Source organism: Lissotriton vulgaris, chromosome 9 (assembly GCF_964263255.1).
Source record: "Lissotriton vulgaris chromosome 9, aLisVul1.2, whole genome shotgun sequence".
NCBI classification, from domain to species: domain Eukaryota; kingdom Metazoa; phylum Chordata; class Amphibia; order Caudata; family Salamandridae; genus Lissotriton; species Lissotriton vulgaris.
Genome location: NC_141697.1, coordinates 332,040,466 through 332,060,002, shown reverse-complemented (window position 1 = coordinate 332,060,002; position 19,537 = coordinate 332,040,466). Strand labels below are relative to the sequence as shown.

Below are 19,537 nucleotides of genomic sequence, written 5' to 3'. Positions count from 1 at the left end.
TTTGTGAAACATAAAAAGAGCAACATTTATATCTGGTCGTTATAGCCCTTAATAAAGGTACGCACAGCGAAATAACTGGAAAGTAGGGATAGCACTGTAGCAGCAGAATCGAGAGCACAGAAGTGATAAATAGTGACTCTTGAATGTCTGCAGCAATTCGCAGTTTAGTGGCGGCTACCACAGATTTTATTGATGCAGTATTTAGGACTCTTGCTTTGCAATCAGTTTGTTTCTTTGGCTCCATATATGCGGCCGACGTTGCTGGCACTGCCTCTTCAGTTTGGAAAGTGCTAGTAGAATTTGGTCTCCTTCAAGGAGACTTGTGATAGGAGAGGTCTTCTGGTGACCCTCTTAAAGGTAAAGTGTCAGTTGTCCTGGTGGACATATCCTTCATATGCAATTTTCATTTTGGGACACAAACTTCCCTATCGAAGTCTCTCGAGTGCAAATCCTTGAAGTTTAGAAGAAGCTTCCAGAGTGAGCATTTATTGAGTTGGGTTTGAAATATTCAGTAACTGGAGAGTGTTGTTGTTCTTCCTGGATTTAAATAGTCATTTTGTCTATTGATTGTTCTTATCCAGAGTGGTGTCTCTTGTGGACTATATTCGTCTATATAAAATTATGCAAGATAACATGAAAAGGCACTGATCAGTTTACATTTGAAAATATTTGATTTACGTATGTGCTGTTCCCATCAGTGTAACTCATAATTGCTTATGTTACAGAAAACATTTCCTTGTCATTAGCAATTTAGAGAACAGTCAGACAAGGAATAATAGTAGCAGGAACAGTTTGTGAAGAAGCTAAAAATATATCAATAGTATACTCCAATCTAACTTACAGTTATAGTTATTCAGCAAGGAGAATGGGTTTCGACAGGTGTAAGCAAGTAATGGCGCACTGCGTATTCCTTAGGTTTTGGTTGTTGCTGTGAATGTAAAGTCCGGTGCATACAGGTCAGGGAAACAAACCCAACGGAAAACCAGCCCCTACAGCGGTAAGGAGATACGTCTCCTGTACCAAGGTTCATAGGCAGAGTCCTGTGCACATGAAAAAGTAGAGTGGTTCCCTGGTGGAGACCTTGATTGAGCATTTTTTTCCAAAATGATTCAGAAAGATTTGTCTGGTTTGTAATAAAGAGTTTTAATAGCAAAATGAGAGATCAGAACATCCAAGTAGCATGTTGTAAATGAAAAATACTGAAGCCGACACGTGTTTCGTCACAGCGTGTAGCGGCTGTGACTCATCAGGGCTGAATCGCAGCGGTGGCGAACAAATAAGTCAGCGGCGTGCGTAGTGATCGCAAGCCTTAAGTGGGTGAGTGGAGAGACGGTATGTCTCCACACTGCTTAGAAACAAGAATATCAGCACGGGTCAGTGCGGGCGTCTCTGTCTTCATCAAGGTTGTGGATCTGCTCAATCAAGGTCAGGGAAGAAAGTCTCACATGTCACCCAAATGTAGTACTCTGTGCACCAGAGTTGCTTCAAGTGAGTGACTTGTAATTTTTTCGCTGAATGCATCTTGAACTAAGGAAGAGTGCTCCACATGAGGATGTTGGCAGCTTTCAGAATATTGGCCATTTTATCCCAGAATCATGATGTAGACTCATTGAACGTTTAATGGCCATCTAATACAACTAAGACACCACCCACGTACTGTACAATGTGTTGTTCTGTTGTAGGTGTTCTTAAGGCCCCGGTCCCCCTCCTGTTTTATCAGCACGAGGATGAAAAGTCTGCCTTGAGATTTCTTTGTAAGGATGGAGATCCTGCATCACCCAGGTAATTATGAAACATTTTCACAATTTATTTCATCCTGTGTCTGTCATTTTCTATCATGCTCTATGTAAATGTAAATGTAGATGTAGTAGTATTTATATAGCGCATCGAATCGACCCCCGAAGGGGTATCTCAGGCGCTTGTACGCATACCGCTGTGGAACCCTTCCTGGCTATTTCCTGTGAAGTGCCCACTCCTGGGCACCCCCACGGTGAAGCCAGGCATCCTAGCGTTGTTGGGGCCGTTGTGGAGATTAAGCAAGCTATTGCCCAGAGTTGCAGAGTGGGACCCCTGATTAGAATAGGCACCGAGGCGAGAATTATCAAGTCCGCGGAAATTGAGCCCAAGACCCCTCGAGGCGGGAATTGAACCCTGGTCCCGGGCTAGACCTCTGCATCAGGGTCTACCGCTTTAACCATTGAGCCACACTTCTCCACTATAAATGGTGAACCTATTGTTGGAAAATGGCTATGACGTATATATTTTGTCACCACATGGATTTTGTTCACTAAGTGATGAGTTAGAGACCAGGCCGGTTGTACAGTACAACACCGAGAGGAGGCACTCGACGGGCCCCAAAATCAGGCACTAATTCCTAGATACATGAGGGGCCGACGGTGGCAAATAGACACTTGGCATATTGCAATGACAATCCTAGCATCTGCCTTGGCGCCTGGCATTAACTCAAATTATAAATAGAGAAAATGAGAATTAGTTGATGTGGAAAAAAAGGCTCTCAGACAATATAATTGAGATACAATGCAAAATCCAGAAAGTCACACTTTCAGAACCTTCTAAAATTCAAGTCCCCTTCAGCCGGTCTTGTCCCAACACAAAGACAAGTCGATCCTTAGCGTGCCCGCTTTAAGGAATTTGGCTGCAGCAGGCAGATTGATTAAATAATTGTGCTCTTTTTCAAATTTTCTGTCTGCTCATTATGTGACAAGAGTCTGCCAAATTAATTATGGAGAGTGACAATGAAGTGACTCAGGGCTTATAATGGCTGGTACAACATTTCTGCTCCAACATGCCAATGTTTGTCTTTCTGTTTCTCCCTTTTTAATTTAGAACATTAGACCCTCAGTGGGTGTAATGTTCTAATAGCCTTGTAGCCCTTCTGGCTTGGGCTATATTGGTTGTAAAATGCCTGCTTCCTCGTTATAAGCCCTCTCTTCGGACCTATTAATAGGACCCAATGCTTTTAACTACAGTCCTCGGCAGGGGCCTATCAGGCTATATTCAGGAGGGGGCGACCAAGAACACCTTCCTAAACATGTACTTTACTTGAAAATCGTTTTTAACGAGACCACACCCACACAAGGTAATTTAAAAATATATATATATTAATAAAGCCATTTAAAACCAAAATCAGTTGTAATAAGATACATGTGCTTGAAAGCGAGGGGCATGCAAAATCACTTTTTTATGAGCAAAATACCATGAAAAGTTTTTGGGTATCTCTTGTGTCTTTCTTCACAGGTGCACTCGGTGTAAAAAGGAGTACAAGATACCATCAGATGATTTGTTCGGGCAGAAAATGTCTCAACGACTCTCTGTCATTAAAAAATTATGTGAAATTGTGTAATGAGAAATTTCAAGACATTTTGCATAATGCAAAGTTCTGGAGTTACACGATTTTTGTAATTCACTACAATAACACCACTCCAGAGATGCATTTTAAAAGGAAAAAACAGAAAGCATGTCTATGACCTTACTTTATCATATGAGAAACGGACACTAGATGATTATTTGTCCTATCCTCTTACCGTAGGATCAGTCAAACTGTTTTTTTCTGTTTGCTGAGCTTGCCATCTGCCCACCTTAAAACCTCAACTTTTTCTCAGGTGGGAGTCCTTTTGTCTCTCTGAGTTTGATAAACATTAGTGACATTGAATTGGGTAATGATTAAGTCCTGATATCGGTGGCGCCCCACAAATAGTAGAGTGTGCAATATGTGTGTAGCAAGGATTAGGGTTTTTATTTTGAGTGGCCTAGCGATTTGGGTTTGGCTGCACCTTGGGGGAGGGGTTGAATACTCATTGCTTTAGAGTTGCTTCTTGTGTCTACCAGTGGTGGTTTCCTCATGAGAGTGTGGGAGCGTCGCCTTGCTGTGAGCCTTGCATCAAAAAATAAAAGGGCAAATAAATTATTTCATTGCCATTTGATTTTTTACTGATGTGCACGCCACAGCCGCCAGCCTGCCCCATGTGCCCCCAAGTTGAGAGACAGGCGGGCCCTATTCCTCTGGTGCCGCATCAGAACTGGAGCAGTGGCTGCCAGACGTTCCAAGTGTGCATGTCCGTTTGGCCAGCTGTCTTGCAACGGCCAGCCTGACATGCAGACTTTGCGGCCCTCCATCCCAAGCTGTCTTAGAGAGCTGGGTGAAAAGCAAGCACAGGCCTCCAAGGCCTGAAGGAGCGTCCAGCCAACCCACTCCATCCAATCCTGGTGTTTCTCTCATGTTGGTTAATAGCACGAGAACAGTGTCTGAATTGGTTAGGGGAGCTCTTCTACTCATGCCACAGCCTACTGCAGATTCAGAACACCGATGAGGGCGGACAGCCATGGATAAGTACCATTTATTTTATTTCAAATGTTAGTGTAGTTGTTTTTGGCAGGAGTGGTTGTTTTATTATGGGCTTTTGGAGGGAGTTTTTTTAATTATAGGCTTTAGGAGGTAGGGGGTGTTTTATCTTATTTTTTGGGAAGTGTTGATGCACTTCGCTCGACCCTCCCCCAACTTCAAAGGTTACCAGCCACCCGTGGCGTATACTGGTATAAACAAGATAACAAAATTATGGAATGGAATCAAACTGAGTGACTACATTATGTCATTAATATTGATTTAGGAATTTCCATTCATAACTTTTGTGTGCATAAATAAGATACCATTAAATACCAAGAAAGATGTGCCCCTTGGCTACGAGGAAGGAATCTTTGCTTAGCAAACCTGCTAGTTCCACCAAAACGATGAGGAGTTTTAGAACGCTTGGTTTTCTGGAATGCTGTTTAAATCGCCACCAGTGATTCCATTCTACATTCTGTTTACGAAGACTCTCGAAAGCTTTGATTTATTAATTGAAATGTTTTCTGTAATTTGATAGTCGCAGAGTTGCCACGAAGGGATTACTAGCATAGGAACCATGAATTACATTTTTGTCACTTTGTCCTTAGGGCAGGATCCAAGCAGATAGCCTAATATTAGTTGTTCAGCACATAAAATGCTCCTTCTAAACAAGTTGACTAAGGCTGTTTTAAAAAGACCAGTTCGAATCACAGTGGTAGGTACTCCGAGGTGGTGTGAAGTCTGATGGCTTTTGTCACGTACCTTGCTTGTATTCAACACCTACCCTAGGCGACTCTCTCCACAGCCCAACACCCCTTTTTTAACTCTTTAAGGGCCTAAATCTTTGTATTGGCAATTACTTTTTATGTTTCAGTCTATGGCTCAACTTTTTTTGAAAACATACATTTTATTGTTTTACACAATTTACATCAAATACTTTGGCTATGTATGCTTCTTACCACATTTTACACACACCCATCAATACAATTGAGTTACTGTATAGTCCATACGAGAACCTTCTTTTTGCAACCTGCCGGGAGTAAAATGATATGATCTTATAAGTAATGGATGGTTTGCATTATTCATTCGAAAATCCCAAGCTGTGATAATCAAATTCCCTGTCCAGCCCTTCAAAAACTCAGCAGAGAGTGAACAATATTACCGGGTCACACATAGCAGGGTTTCCAGAATTTAGGGATTTTTCTGCTCCTGTTTACCACCTGCAGTTTGTAGGTGGCAAATGAAAATGGATTGTGGGGGCACAGTGGGTGACTTTGTTGAGGCCACGACATAGGTTGGGTTTCAGGGGCATGGGTATACATTGAATGTTCCCTTGGATCTTTGGAAGGGGATTGGGTGGGGCACACTTCCTGTGCAACAGCTTAATGGAGGTTTTCCTACAATTTGTACCTGATAAAATCAGGTAATTCTGGTGTTGGAACACCGGGCTACTTAAAATCAGACATTCGGTTACTATCCTCCTATACGCCACCCCTGTCGATGCTGCTCTGCCCCACTTAGAATGAGTGCCTAAGTTGTATACTTAAAGGGGCCACCGGATGAAGAATATCACAATATGTCTCAAAACCCAAGCCGACATCACCAATCATAGGAACATTCTAGATTGCCTGGTGTAATCGTTGGTGATGCTGAATTACGTAAACAGAAATGCTCTTTCATATGTGCTGTATGGCCCCTTTAAGTTCTGGTGTTTGTGAGCTAGAATGTTGGCTTTAATACTATCAAACTTCTACCCATTGCAATAATTGGTGTGTTAACATGTACCATACTATAAAACAGATAGATGAACACAACCACCTAGCCAAAATGTTATGCTACCTTGGTTAACAACTGTCCATATACTAAACGTGGGATACAATCAACTGCAATTGGATGAATCATCTCTTTTATCGTGCCCAGGTTTCAGCACCTGGTGGCGATAGAACGAGCAGGAATGGCTGCTGATGGTAATTACTACAATGCAAGGAAAATCAATATCAAGCACTTGGTGGATCCCATTGATGAGCTCTTCCTAGTTGCCGATACCATCCCCGGAGTGACAACAACAGGTAACGTACAAGAAGCAGAAGCTTAGCTTGTTAAAATGTAGTAATTTCTCCACATTGTATGTTAAGGTCGGAAACAATCAATGTGGAGATTTAAAATTTCCACTTACTTCAGAAATTGAGCATGGATGAACATTGACTAGAAAATGACCTTACTTCCTTTATTAACACGTTCAATAAGAAACTGAATTTCAAAGCATTAACTCATTACAGTTATGTTTGGGAAAATGAAAATATTAGAATGTGACATTATTGAATAATCATATAAGAATATTGTACAATTACAAATTAGACTATCACATTTACAAATTGTTGTATAATCACATTACCTCTCTGTCCCTAACCTGAGGCCAATTTAATAAGGTCATACCATCAAAAGATCAAACCATTTCAAGGTCAGACTGTCACACGATTCTAATATCAAAAAAATATAATGTTTTAGAAGAAAATCACTTTACGGAAATGGTTACAGAATGAGATGGGTATAAATCAGACAATCTTCTTAATATCAGACTATCTCTACTTGGAAGATTTAACTAAGATGAGACTAGCACATGATTAATCTATCACTGGGTGAGAAACTCAAAATCACAAGTTCAAGCTATCAGAGAATTGTTTACTGCAGATCGAATTAGCACTATTTCACTTCCTCAAGAGTGACCACAAGACTGCCACAAAATCCGGCCATTAAAGGATCAAGTCATCACAAGTATAGATTAGCAAAAAATCACACAATCAGGATCAGAATATTGGCAATGAAACAAATGCTTTGACTGTAGATACTGACTTTGTATCAGAGGGCTCATAAGACGACTCTGCCCGTAAAACGTCTCTCTCCCCCCACCCATGACTGCTGAAATACTTTGAGTAACAACAAGATCCACAACCCAAAGGATCCCTGTCTTTTGTTGTGGCAGGGGTGCGGGTCAAAATATTTACTGAAATGCGCCTCTCATTCACCCGAAAATTGTGGGGCCAGCCGTATTGAGGGCCTAATTTAGATCTTGGTGGACGGGTTACTCAGTCACAACGGTGACGGATATCCGGCCCGCCAAAATATAAATCGCATTGTATCCTATGGGATTTATATTTCGGCGGCTGGGCAATCCGTTACCGTTGTGATGGAGTATCCCGTCCACTATAATTTAAATCAGGCCCTCAGTTTTGTTTTGATATATGCTGGTTATAATGCATGTAGAGACGGACTGTGGCTAACAGCTGATAAACATGATGCGCTCTTCCGTCTAGCTACCATTTTTCAAGACGGGAAACGAGCCAGTAGCACAATAACACACAGGACAATGGTTTTCAGCATGCACATCACATCCCCCTAATGAATGTTCAAAAATAGAAATGACGACAGAAACCAGAGAATTTTTTGACCTGGAATTTGCAGAGTATGACAACTCCTACTACATGTCATAGACTACATGCATATTTGAAACATAGACATTTACATGTAGCATGTTTACAAGAACCCCATCTCTTCTAAAGAAATGAAAGGACCGCATATTTGGAACATCCTTTTCTATTTTTACAAGGGTATTGTGCCCGGTGTCCTCTAGAAATATATATTGAAACTCAGTGACACCTACAGCACATACATCATACTAGAAGGCACAGCGGAAGGGCAACCACTGTCCTAAGCAAGCCTGTATGCCCTGAACACTATTCAAGCATCGTTCTCTGAGCACTTGCCCCCAAAAGTAATATGTAACAAAGACATGGATGGACTAGTGAGAGGTGGTAACTATTATCTACACTATATATACAAGATAGATCTAACCCTGCATTATGTGATTACCTGAGACATAACCCTTCAGACTGTTTTAAGGACTGTCTAACACAATGGCTGTTCTCCAACATGCGGCGTAACTTGCATCCAGGGGCTCACAAATGCTCCTATTACTCACCAGTGCATGATCTACGTACCTGTTTGATTTTGTTCCTTGGTACAACAGATATAGAGTGCTTAACATACAACTCAGAATTCTTGAGCTGGACACTGGTTGAATGAGAAGGCTTTAAGGTGATGCTTTGTGAGCTATGCAATATTAAATCTTTGTACGTACAGAAGAAGGCCCTAAAACGACGATGGTCATGATCACTTGTGATAATGAAGTCAATTCAATTTTTTGCATTACATGATAGCATAAAACCTATAGAGTATTTAAAAATCTGGATCAGAAAATCATTAGATGAAACCTGTACAAAATCAGTCTGCTCTAAAATCAGATTATCACTGTACTAGAAATTCAGCTGAGATCAGACTGTCACATGAGTAAGCTATCATAAAGCTAACACTCAAGAATATATCAACAGTGTTAAATGTCTATAGTTTTCCAGATGAATGGAAAGCGATTCTGAGTGGTGGATGGGTTAGAACACTTTCACAGCAAAGATATTTTGTAAATCGGATTATTTTTGGCTCTGCCTCACTTGCATACCTGCTGGTATAAGGAGGCATCAATCCTTACTCTTAGCTTCTGATCACTGCATTGATGTGCATGGCGCCTGCTGGTCAACACTATCCTAATAATTTCTTGATACTTTTTTAGGCAAGTCAGGAGTGCTTCTCCCCTCAACTTCTTCCCTTGCTCCTAGGTTACCACATATGCACAAGTTCAAAGTCTTTAAGCAGCATGTATCTAGTTGGTCCTGTTTAACTGATGCTAACCCATACCAGCACAACTTGGTGCCCCTTGATTGTCACCAGTCCATGCACTTTTTGTTTGTTTTTCTGATACGACTGTTGAGAACAGGTTGAATAGGTAAAGAGGCACTTTCAGAATCTGTGCACTGCTGACGTTTTGTGAGTTTCTAACACAGAATCTGGCATCATAAGCATTGGATCTATCAATATGATCTTCTCATAGTGACCAACGATTTTGAGGAAGAACTGCCATTCATGGGGCATCACCTACTGAAAAAGATTTCACTAGGGCTATGTTGACGTTCCTGAATGTGACCATACTAGTGGTGTATATTAAGTATATGCTAACAGGCTATTGTGTAAGTAAGATACTCTATGTAATAGGTCTATGCCCTTTCTCCTAAAACTTCACACACAATCATTCTTTCCTGAGCACCCCTTCACGTATTTCTTTGGTGCAACCATATATGTATAAAGTACCTATATTTGGTGTTTTTCAAAATACAGAAAATTGTGTATATTCAAATGTGTTTCTTTTGTGTGTGATGTTATAATTTGACAATAATATAAGCAAACTCTCCCTTACTATTAGAAAGAGTACCTATCCCCATCCTCGAGTTGTATGGGTAGGGCTATTGAGAAATATTTAGGATAAGTTAATTCATTAAAACTTATCTGCATAGTGGATCTTTCCGATTGGACTGCTGTTGTCGCGTATCAATAACTACCCAGGTCCTTCGGATTCTTTTTGGGTCACCCCATTTTTACGTATTTGACAAGGATACAGGCTGAGTTCAGTTTCCAGCTGATGTCAGTGACTTGGATAGCTTTTTCTTAGGCTGGGGATGAAATGAGCTACCAGGCCTCTAGACTGGGTCATTGGGAGGCGGCAAGTCCACTCTAAAATACAAAGAATTCGGGTGGTATATATTGTTTTGATATCCTTCTCTCAGGTCCAAGGGTGATCGTCTGTCACCAAAGGACAGGAGTCTCAGACTTGTTCATGGTATATGTTTGACTTCCTCCACTCGGCTCAGCATCATGCCAGCGTATACGCTGCTCACCTTTTCTTATGCTAAATGTCTGGTATCCCAGACTAAGTTCCAGGGAATCCTATAGTTAGGTTGAACTTTGCAACACACATGGTGCTGCATGATTCAGGCTGAAAAGAAATGTAATCTTTTTGCATGTTTTTCTAAAAATCCTGACCAGAGAATTTACTGTGTGATCTTCCAGTCAGCTAGTGAGGTCTGTACCCCAGCAATATATTCCTTTATGGTGTTCTGTATTTGGAAAACACTGATAGGTGCACTAAAACAACATTTATGTTTTATTTTCTTACTAATCGACTGCCTGGCCAGTGTTCAGTTTAGCATTTGTGCACCCCAACCCCATTGAAAACCTGTACAGGCCTGCCGGTCCCGCACTCAGAAGACACGGGGGGATCAACATATAGAATTGCCTTACTGTCCAGGGAAGGTTGAAGAAAAGGTTTCCATTTTGTTGACCTTTTGTGAGCTATGGGGCAGTACACACACATGCATATATGAGTGGGACACATCCTACATAATGGGCTTCAGCCACTCCACTTATTGCAAAATGTTCACAGAGGAGATCATCAAATTCGGTTTTGGAGACCAAGTTAAGACACTGCAAGGAATGAGATCTCCTTAATTAGACGGAACTGTAACAGTAACTTTAATCTAATACGTGCTGGAAATCTGTGAGTTACCCACGGTGACACCCTGGCCCCCTCCTGCCCCTCAACCTCAATTCATAAGCAAGTTCAACTTCCCTGTGACCATGGCAGCTAACTTAATAGGGGCGACCCCAGCAGCTCCGCGAAAGTTTATGGGCATAGACAACATCATAAAATAAGACATGCCTCATTTTCAGCCAGTTGTGATATTGTGGATGGCCATGGGCAGCCTTTTTGCAGGGTTTGCAAAGGCACATTTTGCTGCCTCCCACCCAAGCAGCCGGGGATTCCATGCTGGTGGTGCCTGAAGTGGCCGCCTAGTCTTGCTTGGCTCCATAACCAGCCCTTGCCTGTACTACACCTAAGCTATCTGGGAATTTTCACAAAATCGCCTATTATCATTTTTGTTTGTTTATTTAATGGTTTCTTCAATGATTGGACATGCTGCTTCTGGCAGACAGCTCTGTTGAGTGCTCTGCTCCCTCACACAGGTAAGTACACCCGGAAAATAGACATTTCCATACAGAGGCCATCTTCACAGCTCCACTCATTTCATTTAGAAATAATCTTAGAGCATCATTATTATCCAAGTCCAACAGCAGTATGGATACTACCATAGGTGGAGACAATTCATTTCAAATGCTGGGAATTGAGAAACCAGATTAACATTAAAGGAACAGGTTGTGGGCAAAAGTAAAGGAAATGATTTGCTATTGTCTGATGCCTAGAGACTCTCTCAAAGTTGAAATTCAATAGTGTAAAAATGTGTACAGATCATTCTGCAACTGCATTCTAGTTCCATATTCTCATAACCCCATATTTTCATCCGTTCCCTTTATTAAGGCATTGGCGACGGAGGAAACGAGCTTGGCATGGGCAAGGTGAAGGATGCTGTGAAGAAGCACATCGCTGGGGGAGATGTTATTGCTTGTGATGTGGCTGCTGATTTTGCTATCACTACTGGTGAGTCTGAAATATGTGTAAAGAGCAGTCTTTTGCAATAATCCAGGTGAATGATTGCAGAAAATACCTTTCTTTTGCAGAATCCAACAGTTATAGGTTCACACGCTTTGCATAATCCTGCCATGTATTTCTTGGACCGAAGTTAAACTTTGTAAAATTTGGTCATGGGCAGCGGGCATGTCATGGGATTCTCCAATGGCATTCACTGGTGTTCTACAATGCCTCAGGCATTTGTGCCATCTTTATTGTTTTTCCTTCATTGGGTCACACCTTATGAAGAGGAGATGTGACTTTTTCACTGAACAAATCTATCACAGATTGCAGAGATCAGATTTCGAGTTTCACTACACAGATACGTCCTATTAATGTTACTTTTTTAGATGGTTTTCAAAGCTTTCACCACTTTTTTCAGCATAGGGTTATTGAAAAGGTTCCCACAAATGAGCAAACTCCCTATTTGTAATTGTTTCCAGGGGGCCACAACGAAAACAAGTGCAGTTTGTATACAACATACTGGGCCAAAATCCGACAGTTCTGTTGACCCATCTATATTATGCAGTTTGATTATGGTTCTGTCTCTCTTGTGTATCGAAAAGGACAAGTCAGAAATTGATGAAGAATATTTTGAAGACACAGTCTTTTGAGACAGTGATATTTCTTCGTCCCCTCGCAGCAGACTTGTCTCAAAACCAGTTAACCTGTGCCCAGGTTATCATCCCTAAAGCTTGCAACATCACAAGGATTTCGAAGGGTGTGCTATTTAGCATATAAAATAACAGAGGCTCCCTGTCAACAAAGCCTCCTTTGTTGCACATTTAGATGGTGCAGAAACATCATCCAGTCAAAGTAACACCACTTAAGTGCTACAAAGGCTACCTTCTTAGGGGTTTATGGCATATGCTCAGAAGTTCAGGGGTTATTGCAAAATAACCCTTTAATGAAGCTTCTTTGGAAAAGAAGGTTAATATCTCCGGGGTACGATGAAGTAAGAGACCAAGACAGCCAGACCAATTTAGGCTCTACCAGTGTACCTAGAGCAGTTACAGAGCCAACATCCACCCAGCCGAACGTATGGACTCAGGCCGATATATTTCTGGTTAGATGCACTACCATGTAACCACTGCACAGAGTAGCTGCAGCCACAACCTTCATAAATTGGAGATCGAGAGAGGTGGAGCAAGAGAGTTAGAGATGACGCAGGAAGTGAACTACCACCCAAACCAAATTTTGGCTTGAGAACTTCTCTCCTTAACCACTGCACACAGGTTTATTTATTTATTTATTTATTTAGAGAGTTTTATATAGCGCTGGCTAGACCCGGAGGTATCAGAGCGCTTCACACGAGAATCAGCAATGAAACAGAAAAAGTTCAACAATAGTGGATGGCAATGATTTTTTCCACATGAAGTGCAAAAGATTTTGTCAGATAAAGGGGTGATGGAAACAGTAACCAATGGTTACTGCATGGCGTTAGAAAAGTCTGACAAAATATTTTGTCCGACAAATGGGTGATGGAAACAGTAACCAATGGTTACTGCATGCCGTCCACAGAGTATGTACTTCACGTACGTCCTTAGTCCAAAAAAGAATGCAACACCCAGACAGAACCTTTTCTGGATATCTGACCAATCAACTGAGGACTTGGAAGTCAAAAATTCAAGATGACAACTCTACACAGTGCTTTTCACTGACGCAGGAAGGCAGCATCATGAAAATGATAGATCTAAAAGACAGTGTATTCAGATTCTGTTAGAAGCAGACCAGCAAAAGATTGATAGCAGTTGCAAAACATAACCAGTTTGGTGAAGTTTGCATCAAATGGTTTTGCCAATACAAATCGTGTCTTATGGCAGCACATCTCAGGAGGGAAACCTTTGATGTTTATTGTTACCTGGGCACTCAACGAAATACCACCTAGGCAATGTAGTTGTTTTTATTAGTTCGATTTCACAATGAGCATCAATAAACCATGTCTAACTTGCAATCCGTTAATGACTTTTCTCGAATCAAATTTAGAAACCCTACTCGCAATTTCTTATCCAACACATTAAAAATAATGACATTCCAGAGAAAGATTCCCCACCACCAGGTATCATCAGTCTGTGACTCATGATGCAATGATCAGACTCATCATTGTCAGGGTGGAGGGACACAAATGCAACACTGGATCATGCAAAATTTTAATTCCACATGACAGTGTTGGAGTTGATGACCCGTGTGGGTCTTGCAATCAACTCTTTCCCAACAGAACTTAAAAACAAGCTTGACCAAAGTCTGGAAGGAGAGCACATTCACAATGTATAGTGTACTAGACCAGGGTTGGGAGGGGGGCAAAGCATTTTCTGTTAACATTGAATAAGAGAAGCCCAAAGTTTATGTATTGTTCAAGACAACTAGGTCCTTAAAATGTTTTAGTATATTTATATTGGTAAATCAGTGTAAGGATAGACACATTTTTAATAGATCGTGGTTGTAAGTTCCTCAGCAGTACTGAATAAACTTGTTTTCCATGTGCTGCAGTTTGAAATTCTAAATTGCACATTTCTTTCCACATGCATGTGTTATTAGATTTGGTACTGCATCACCTTGAAGATGCCATCTTAACACCATGAATATTGGAAACTTATTGGGGTGCTTTGGAATAAAAATGTATATGTGGTGTAGGCTGTGTGACTTGTATTGGCTTTTATTGTAACCTTCTAGGACCTTGGATCTGTTGCTAGAGCGGGAATGAGATTCGGTAAAATGCAGTGCTTAATATGTGCCAGTGTTTGCTGGTGCTCAGCAGCTGCAGTTATGTTTTTTTAATACAGGCACATATTTGTGACATTCCACCACATGGTAGCACTATACATCTATTTTTAAGAGTGTATGTGCTGACTGTTAACAATTTGATATACAATTAAAAATAATATTAATACCAGCTTGCTCAGGACGTTCTTATAGCTTGGGCTTACCTAGTATAGTCCACATGTTTACATATATGGTGCAGCCATAGAGGCCTTCTGATAAATATCTTAGGGCCCCTTTATTATTTTTGATATCTTCTTTTGTTTTTTTTTAACACAATAGTCAGCTGAATAAGAAATACTGAACTATGTAAATGAAAGTAAAGGGGACAGCTAATGCAGACCTAGTTCTCGCTTAAATTATCATAGGCAGAAAGACATGTCTCTCCTGGACAGAATTACCAATCCTTGCTTTAACTTTCTTTCTCTTACGGTGTAGAATATGAGTAAAGGTTTAGCTTTTAACAATGGTGACACATTACGTTTCTGGTCCTGATGTTTAGTCCGAATTTAAAAATAAGGCTCCCGGTTTTCAGTTTTTACAGATAAATACAGACCAAAAACGATGTATTTTCTGTCTGTATTTTATTTTTTAAGTGACACTCCATGCTGTCCTTCATATTTTATTTATTTATTTTATTTAAAGAGTTTTGCATAGCGCTGGCTAGACCCGAAGGTATCAGAGCGCTTTACATGAGAATCAAGAATGTAATCGAAAAATATCAACAATTACACAATACATCAAAAAATAGGCAATACAATTAGGAGAGGAGAGAAAAGTAGTGGAGGGGGCAGGGGAGGTGAGAAAGGGAGGATAAGGGAAGAGACAACTAGGAGAGATGAAAGGAAGTCTGTCTAAAGACCGACTGGGTAGGTGACGACCAAGGAGGGAATCCACGGCCCATCTCCCCTATAGCTAAACCAGGTAGCTCAATTGAGCATCAGACAAAATAGTTCAGTCTCCATACATTGAGAGAGGAGAGAAGGAGAGACATAAATAGAGGGAGGATGCGGGAAGAGACGACAGGAGAGACGAAAGTAAGTCTGTCTAAAGACCGACTGGGTAGGTGACGTCCAAGGACGGAATCCCCGACCTGTCTCCTCTATAGCTAAACCAGGTAGCTCCATCGGACATCACACAAAATAGCTAAATCTCAAGTGACGAGGGAAAATTCACAGATAAACAGGGTGGGGACTAAGGGCCAGGACAGGTGAGGGCAAAGGTCAGTAGCAGGAAAGTGGAGAAGAGTAGAGCGGAGAGGGGTAGGGGGTAGGGGGAGGAGGGAGATAAGGTCAGGTGAGACGGAGGAGGGTTTGTTGTGGCCGTCATTTTAGGTAGGGACAGGCAGTATTTCAGGAGCAATCACTGTGTGGGGTGACTACATCGCAGCTTTGTTGTCTCACGTGTCCCTGTAAGCTCTGAAAACTAACTGCATACCACTGTTTTTTGGGCTTGGCCACTGTATTCGTGTTGGCCCCTTTACATGCTTGGTGCCACACTGCCAGGTTCCATGTCATGCCATTCACCTTCTTTGTCGCTGGTTCACAACCCATTGGCTAAGTCTCTCGGCAGGGTGAGGGGGAGGGGGGGCCCAGCGCTAATCCCTCGAACTAAGGCCCCTGTTGTACGGCTGTTGCACTCCCCGCTCCCCTCAACAGCTCATAGTGCCCGTCTTGATGTTTTCACGGTGATCGCCGGTCCTTCCCCTCTCTGCCGGCCTCCTTAAACTTCACCGATCAGGCCAACAGCTGAGCAGATATAAAGCATGGCGAGTTAAAAAAACAGGATAAAATGTTCTTAAATACAGGCATTGGTTAACATATTTTTTAGGTCTCGTAGCGATACAGTGCGTAAGCACTGTACTCGCCGAGATCTATTGTTACTGACTCTGCTTCCCAGGAGACAGTGCCGGCCGCGCGCTTCTCTCAAAAGGCGATCGGCACAGGCCGCGCGCGCGCCGTGTCTGTCTCCTGGGAAGCGCAGCATACATACACAGGCACACTTCCCCCTGCACGCATGCGCACACACATACACAGAGCACACACACGCATGGAGAGACATCCCCCCCCACCCCTCCGCCGTCGCACACACAGACACACGCACACATACAGGCATCCCGCTCACACACACACACACTGCATACACACACGGTCCCCCCCTTACCTCAACAGATACACACACGTGTGCGCACACGCGCGCGCACACATCCCCCCCACACCCCACTCACCAGGTTCTTCTTGCGTGTCCCTCGGCAGCCAGCGGGTCATTCCGGTTAACAGGCGGGGGCCGCGGGGCTCTCCACGAGCACGGGAGCCCCGCTAGCTAACACGGCAATCCTCCGGCGGGCACAGGAGTGCCTGCTTCCTGTTTTTGTCCGGCCCCGCCCCCGTCCCAACAAAGGTTGCCTGGCTTCCTGTTAAAGCCGGGCTGTGGCGGTGAGTTTGCTTGTTTTCTCATTGCGGACCTTTAATTTGAGGATGCAACGCGGGCCTGACACTGGCACTCATGAGATCCCTTCTGACTTTGCGGCAGCCTGCTCTCATGCCAGGCGTTTCCCTGTGTTTGTCACAGCACGTCCTGTTCTCTGGGGCGAATGCCAATATTTCATATTACCGGAAGGTGCAGCGAGCGAAGCGAAATCTAAGCCAGGTCTCTTGGCAAAACCGCGGTTTTCTCTTCGGTCTGATGCCTTCTTAATGTGTCGGGTTTCATAAGTCAAAAATAATGAAGTTTCCTTGCAGGGGGGCATGTCTTCGTCGATCGTGATAGTCGGTGCTCACTGTACGTGGTGTTATTTCCTCTGCGACATTCCTCAACGCTCTGGTTCAGATTCTTTCTGCTTTTAAATGTGTGTCTGCCTGAGTTGAAGCATACTTTTTGCCCCGCCGCATCTCTGTCATTTGCGCAACATCACTGTAGGTCACGTGCTTGCTGCACTTTTAAAACAATGACCCAAAGAAGGCCTCCCCCGAAGACAAGACGCTCCTGAAGAACAGCTGCTTCACAGAAAGGTGATGCAGTCATGGCATTGTGCCTGCTGTAAGAATCGAGCGCCCTCATTCAAAATAAACCATTTCATGTCCAAAAAGACATCATCTCACAAAACACTAACCCCATTACATGTAGGACAAGGCCGCACATGCTTTTATCGCTATGATAGCCGCAACATATTCCTACATGCATTATATCTAATTTTTTTGCTGCGTGCGGTTTTCGGCATGTCTGGTGAATAACCACTACACGCATTCGTACATCTAAAGGCAGGCGCATGTATGGCTCTTAGCACGTATGACTCTTACACTACTGGGCCCACACAAACAAACATGTACACATTTTACGGGTGTGTTGTGCGCACTAGCATTGAATGCCCTCCACTGACGAGCGGGGATGGGGGCGGCCGGGCCTGGGGGTAGGGAGCGGACACGACACGCAGAGCCCCCTCTGCAGACGCGCATGCATATGAACCTGCCTGTAACAAAGTTAGCGCGGAAAGGTGTAGTGCTCACATGACCGGGGTCCCGCGCCAGGCACCCGGACTGGTGTGCAGCAGCAGGCAGCGCCCGCAGGCAGCAGAGGCTAACTGGGAGGCTGTGATGAAAGGCGCGAGCCTGCCTCTCACACAGGTGTGGTGTCTGTGCACATTAAGGCTGCCTGCACGTAGAGGCCTCTGATTGAATTATGGGATCGGTGCTTGATACCCAAAAGCCGCGGATTCAGCAGCCAATGAGGGGAGCTGCTGGGGGGCCTCCCTCCCCTCTGCTTATAGCTGCATTATTTTTACCTTGTTAATTGTCAACGTTGCCTTTCGCAGGTCTTGGACAGGCTCGTTGTTTTGCAGATGTGTGTATACCTCTCACTGTTTCACTCTTGCTGGTAGCGAGTGTGCCTAGCGCAGCACGTCATATATTCAGAGCAGGTCCGATTCTTTATCATTATTTGATAGTGCTCGTGGTCCGGCGCGCAGAAAGAGCAGCTGCAGTGGACATGATATTGAGAAACCCTTTCTTAAGTAGCACTCACCAGTTTCCGTGTGATTATTCAGAAGTGGGTTTCGCATTTTCCGCGAATTACGTTAAAATGAAATTTGTGCTCCCAAATCTGTTTCTAAGGATGGCAGCCATTTGGTCAATTAACATTCAACATACTGTGGTAACAAGGGCCAAGAGCCGAACATTGCATTTTTATAAAGATGCATAAATACCACAACATGTGTCAAAACCATATGTGTAGCCTTTGATATCTGGCTTTGTGGAGTCCGGCAGTGCAGTAACATGGACGAAGGATTCACCCGCAGAAGGTAATGTCTCTCTAGCAAAGTGAGCAGGACGCCCCTTTTGATGCTCATGTATCTACCTGTCCACGTTAAAGATGGAGAGAACAATCCTTTTGCTGCGTGGGCTCTCGGTTGTGCAAAGAGTGGGCACCGCAGATCCTTGTGAAAACCGTGAGCCGGGTGCCAGGGGAGCTAGCTGCTGGTGTTCTGTCGTTGTGAGCCAAGCTAGCCTTTGTCTTGCAGGCACATCTATACTTGCATGTCACAGGTCTGATGATAGGATGCCACAGTGGACTGATCCGTAAGGGATGCCTTGGTGGCGTTGAGTGCATGTGGACCGGCTTGGGTCTTAGTCGTGTTATCCATGTTTTAGGGAGGCAGCAGAAGGGCTGTGATGATGGCTAAGTTGATGACGAGTCGCTAGTGCGCTAGTAGTGATGGTATGGAGTTCTTGATATCATTTCTTTGCAGGGTCACTGCTGAGGTGTCAGTTTTGCTTTAGTATTAGACCAGCATCACTGGAAGAAGGTTGTTAAACGAACCTGGTCTGCTGCAGTAGTTACATACTACAGTATGTAGCTATAGGTGTTTATTTCCCCTGAAAGACTAAAGAGCATTCTATCTTTTCTTTCCTTCTTGTTTTTTTTTCCTTTTTCATTTATTTCTTTTAATTTGACATTTGTAAACACTCAAAACGTACTTTGTATGCAAAGTTACAAAAACAGAACTTGTAGATTACGACAGAATG

General features: G+C 43.0%; 1 protein-coding gene across 6 annotated transcripts in view; it reads left to right on the top strand.

Annotated features, from left to right (window-relative positions):
* Positions 1-19,537, top strand: part of DGLUCY (D-glutamate cyclase) — a 279,618-nt gene that overhangs the window by 241,625 nt on the left and 18,456 nt on the right. For all 6 annotated transcript variants that reach the window (XM_086937659.1, XM_086937657.1, XM_086937656.1 and 3 more), the window contains exons 9-11: positions 1,683-1,782; positions 6,266-6,414; positions 11,607-11,726. In XM_086937659.1, coding sequence (XP_086793785.1) covers positions 1,683-1,782; positions 6,266-6,414; positions 11,607-11,726 — 369 coding nt within the window. The remainder of the gene's footprint in view (positions 1-1,682; positions 1,783-6,265; positions 6,415-11,606; positions 11,727-19,537) is intronic.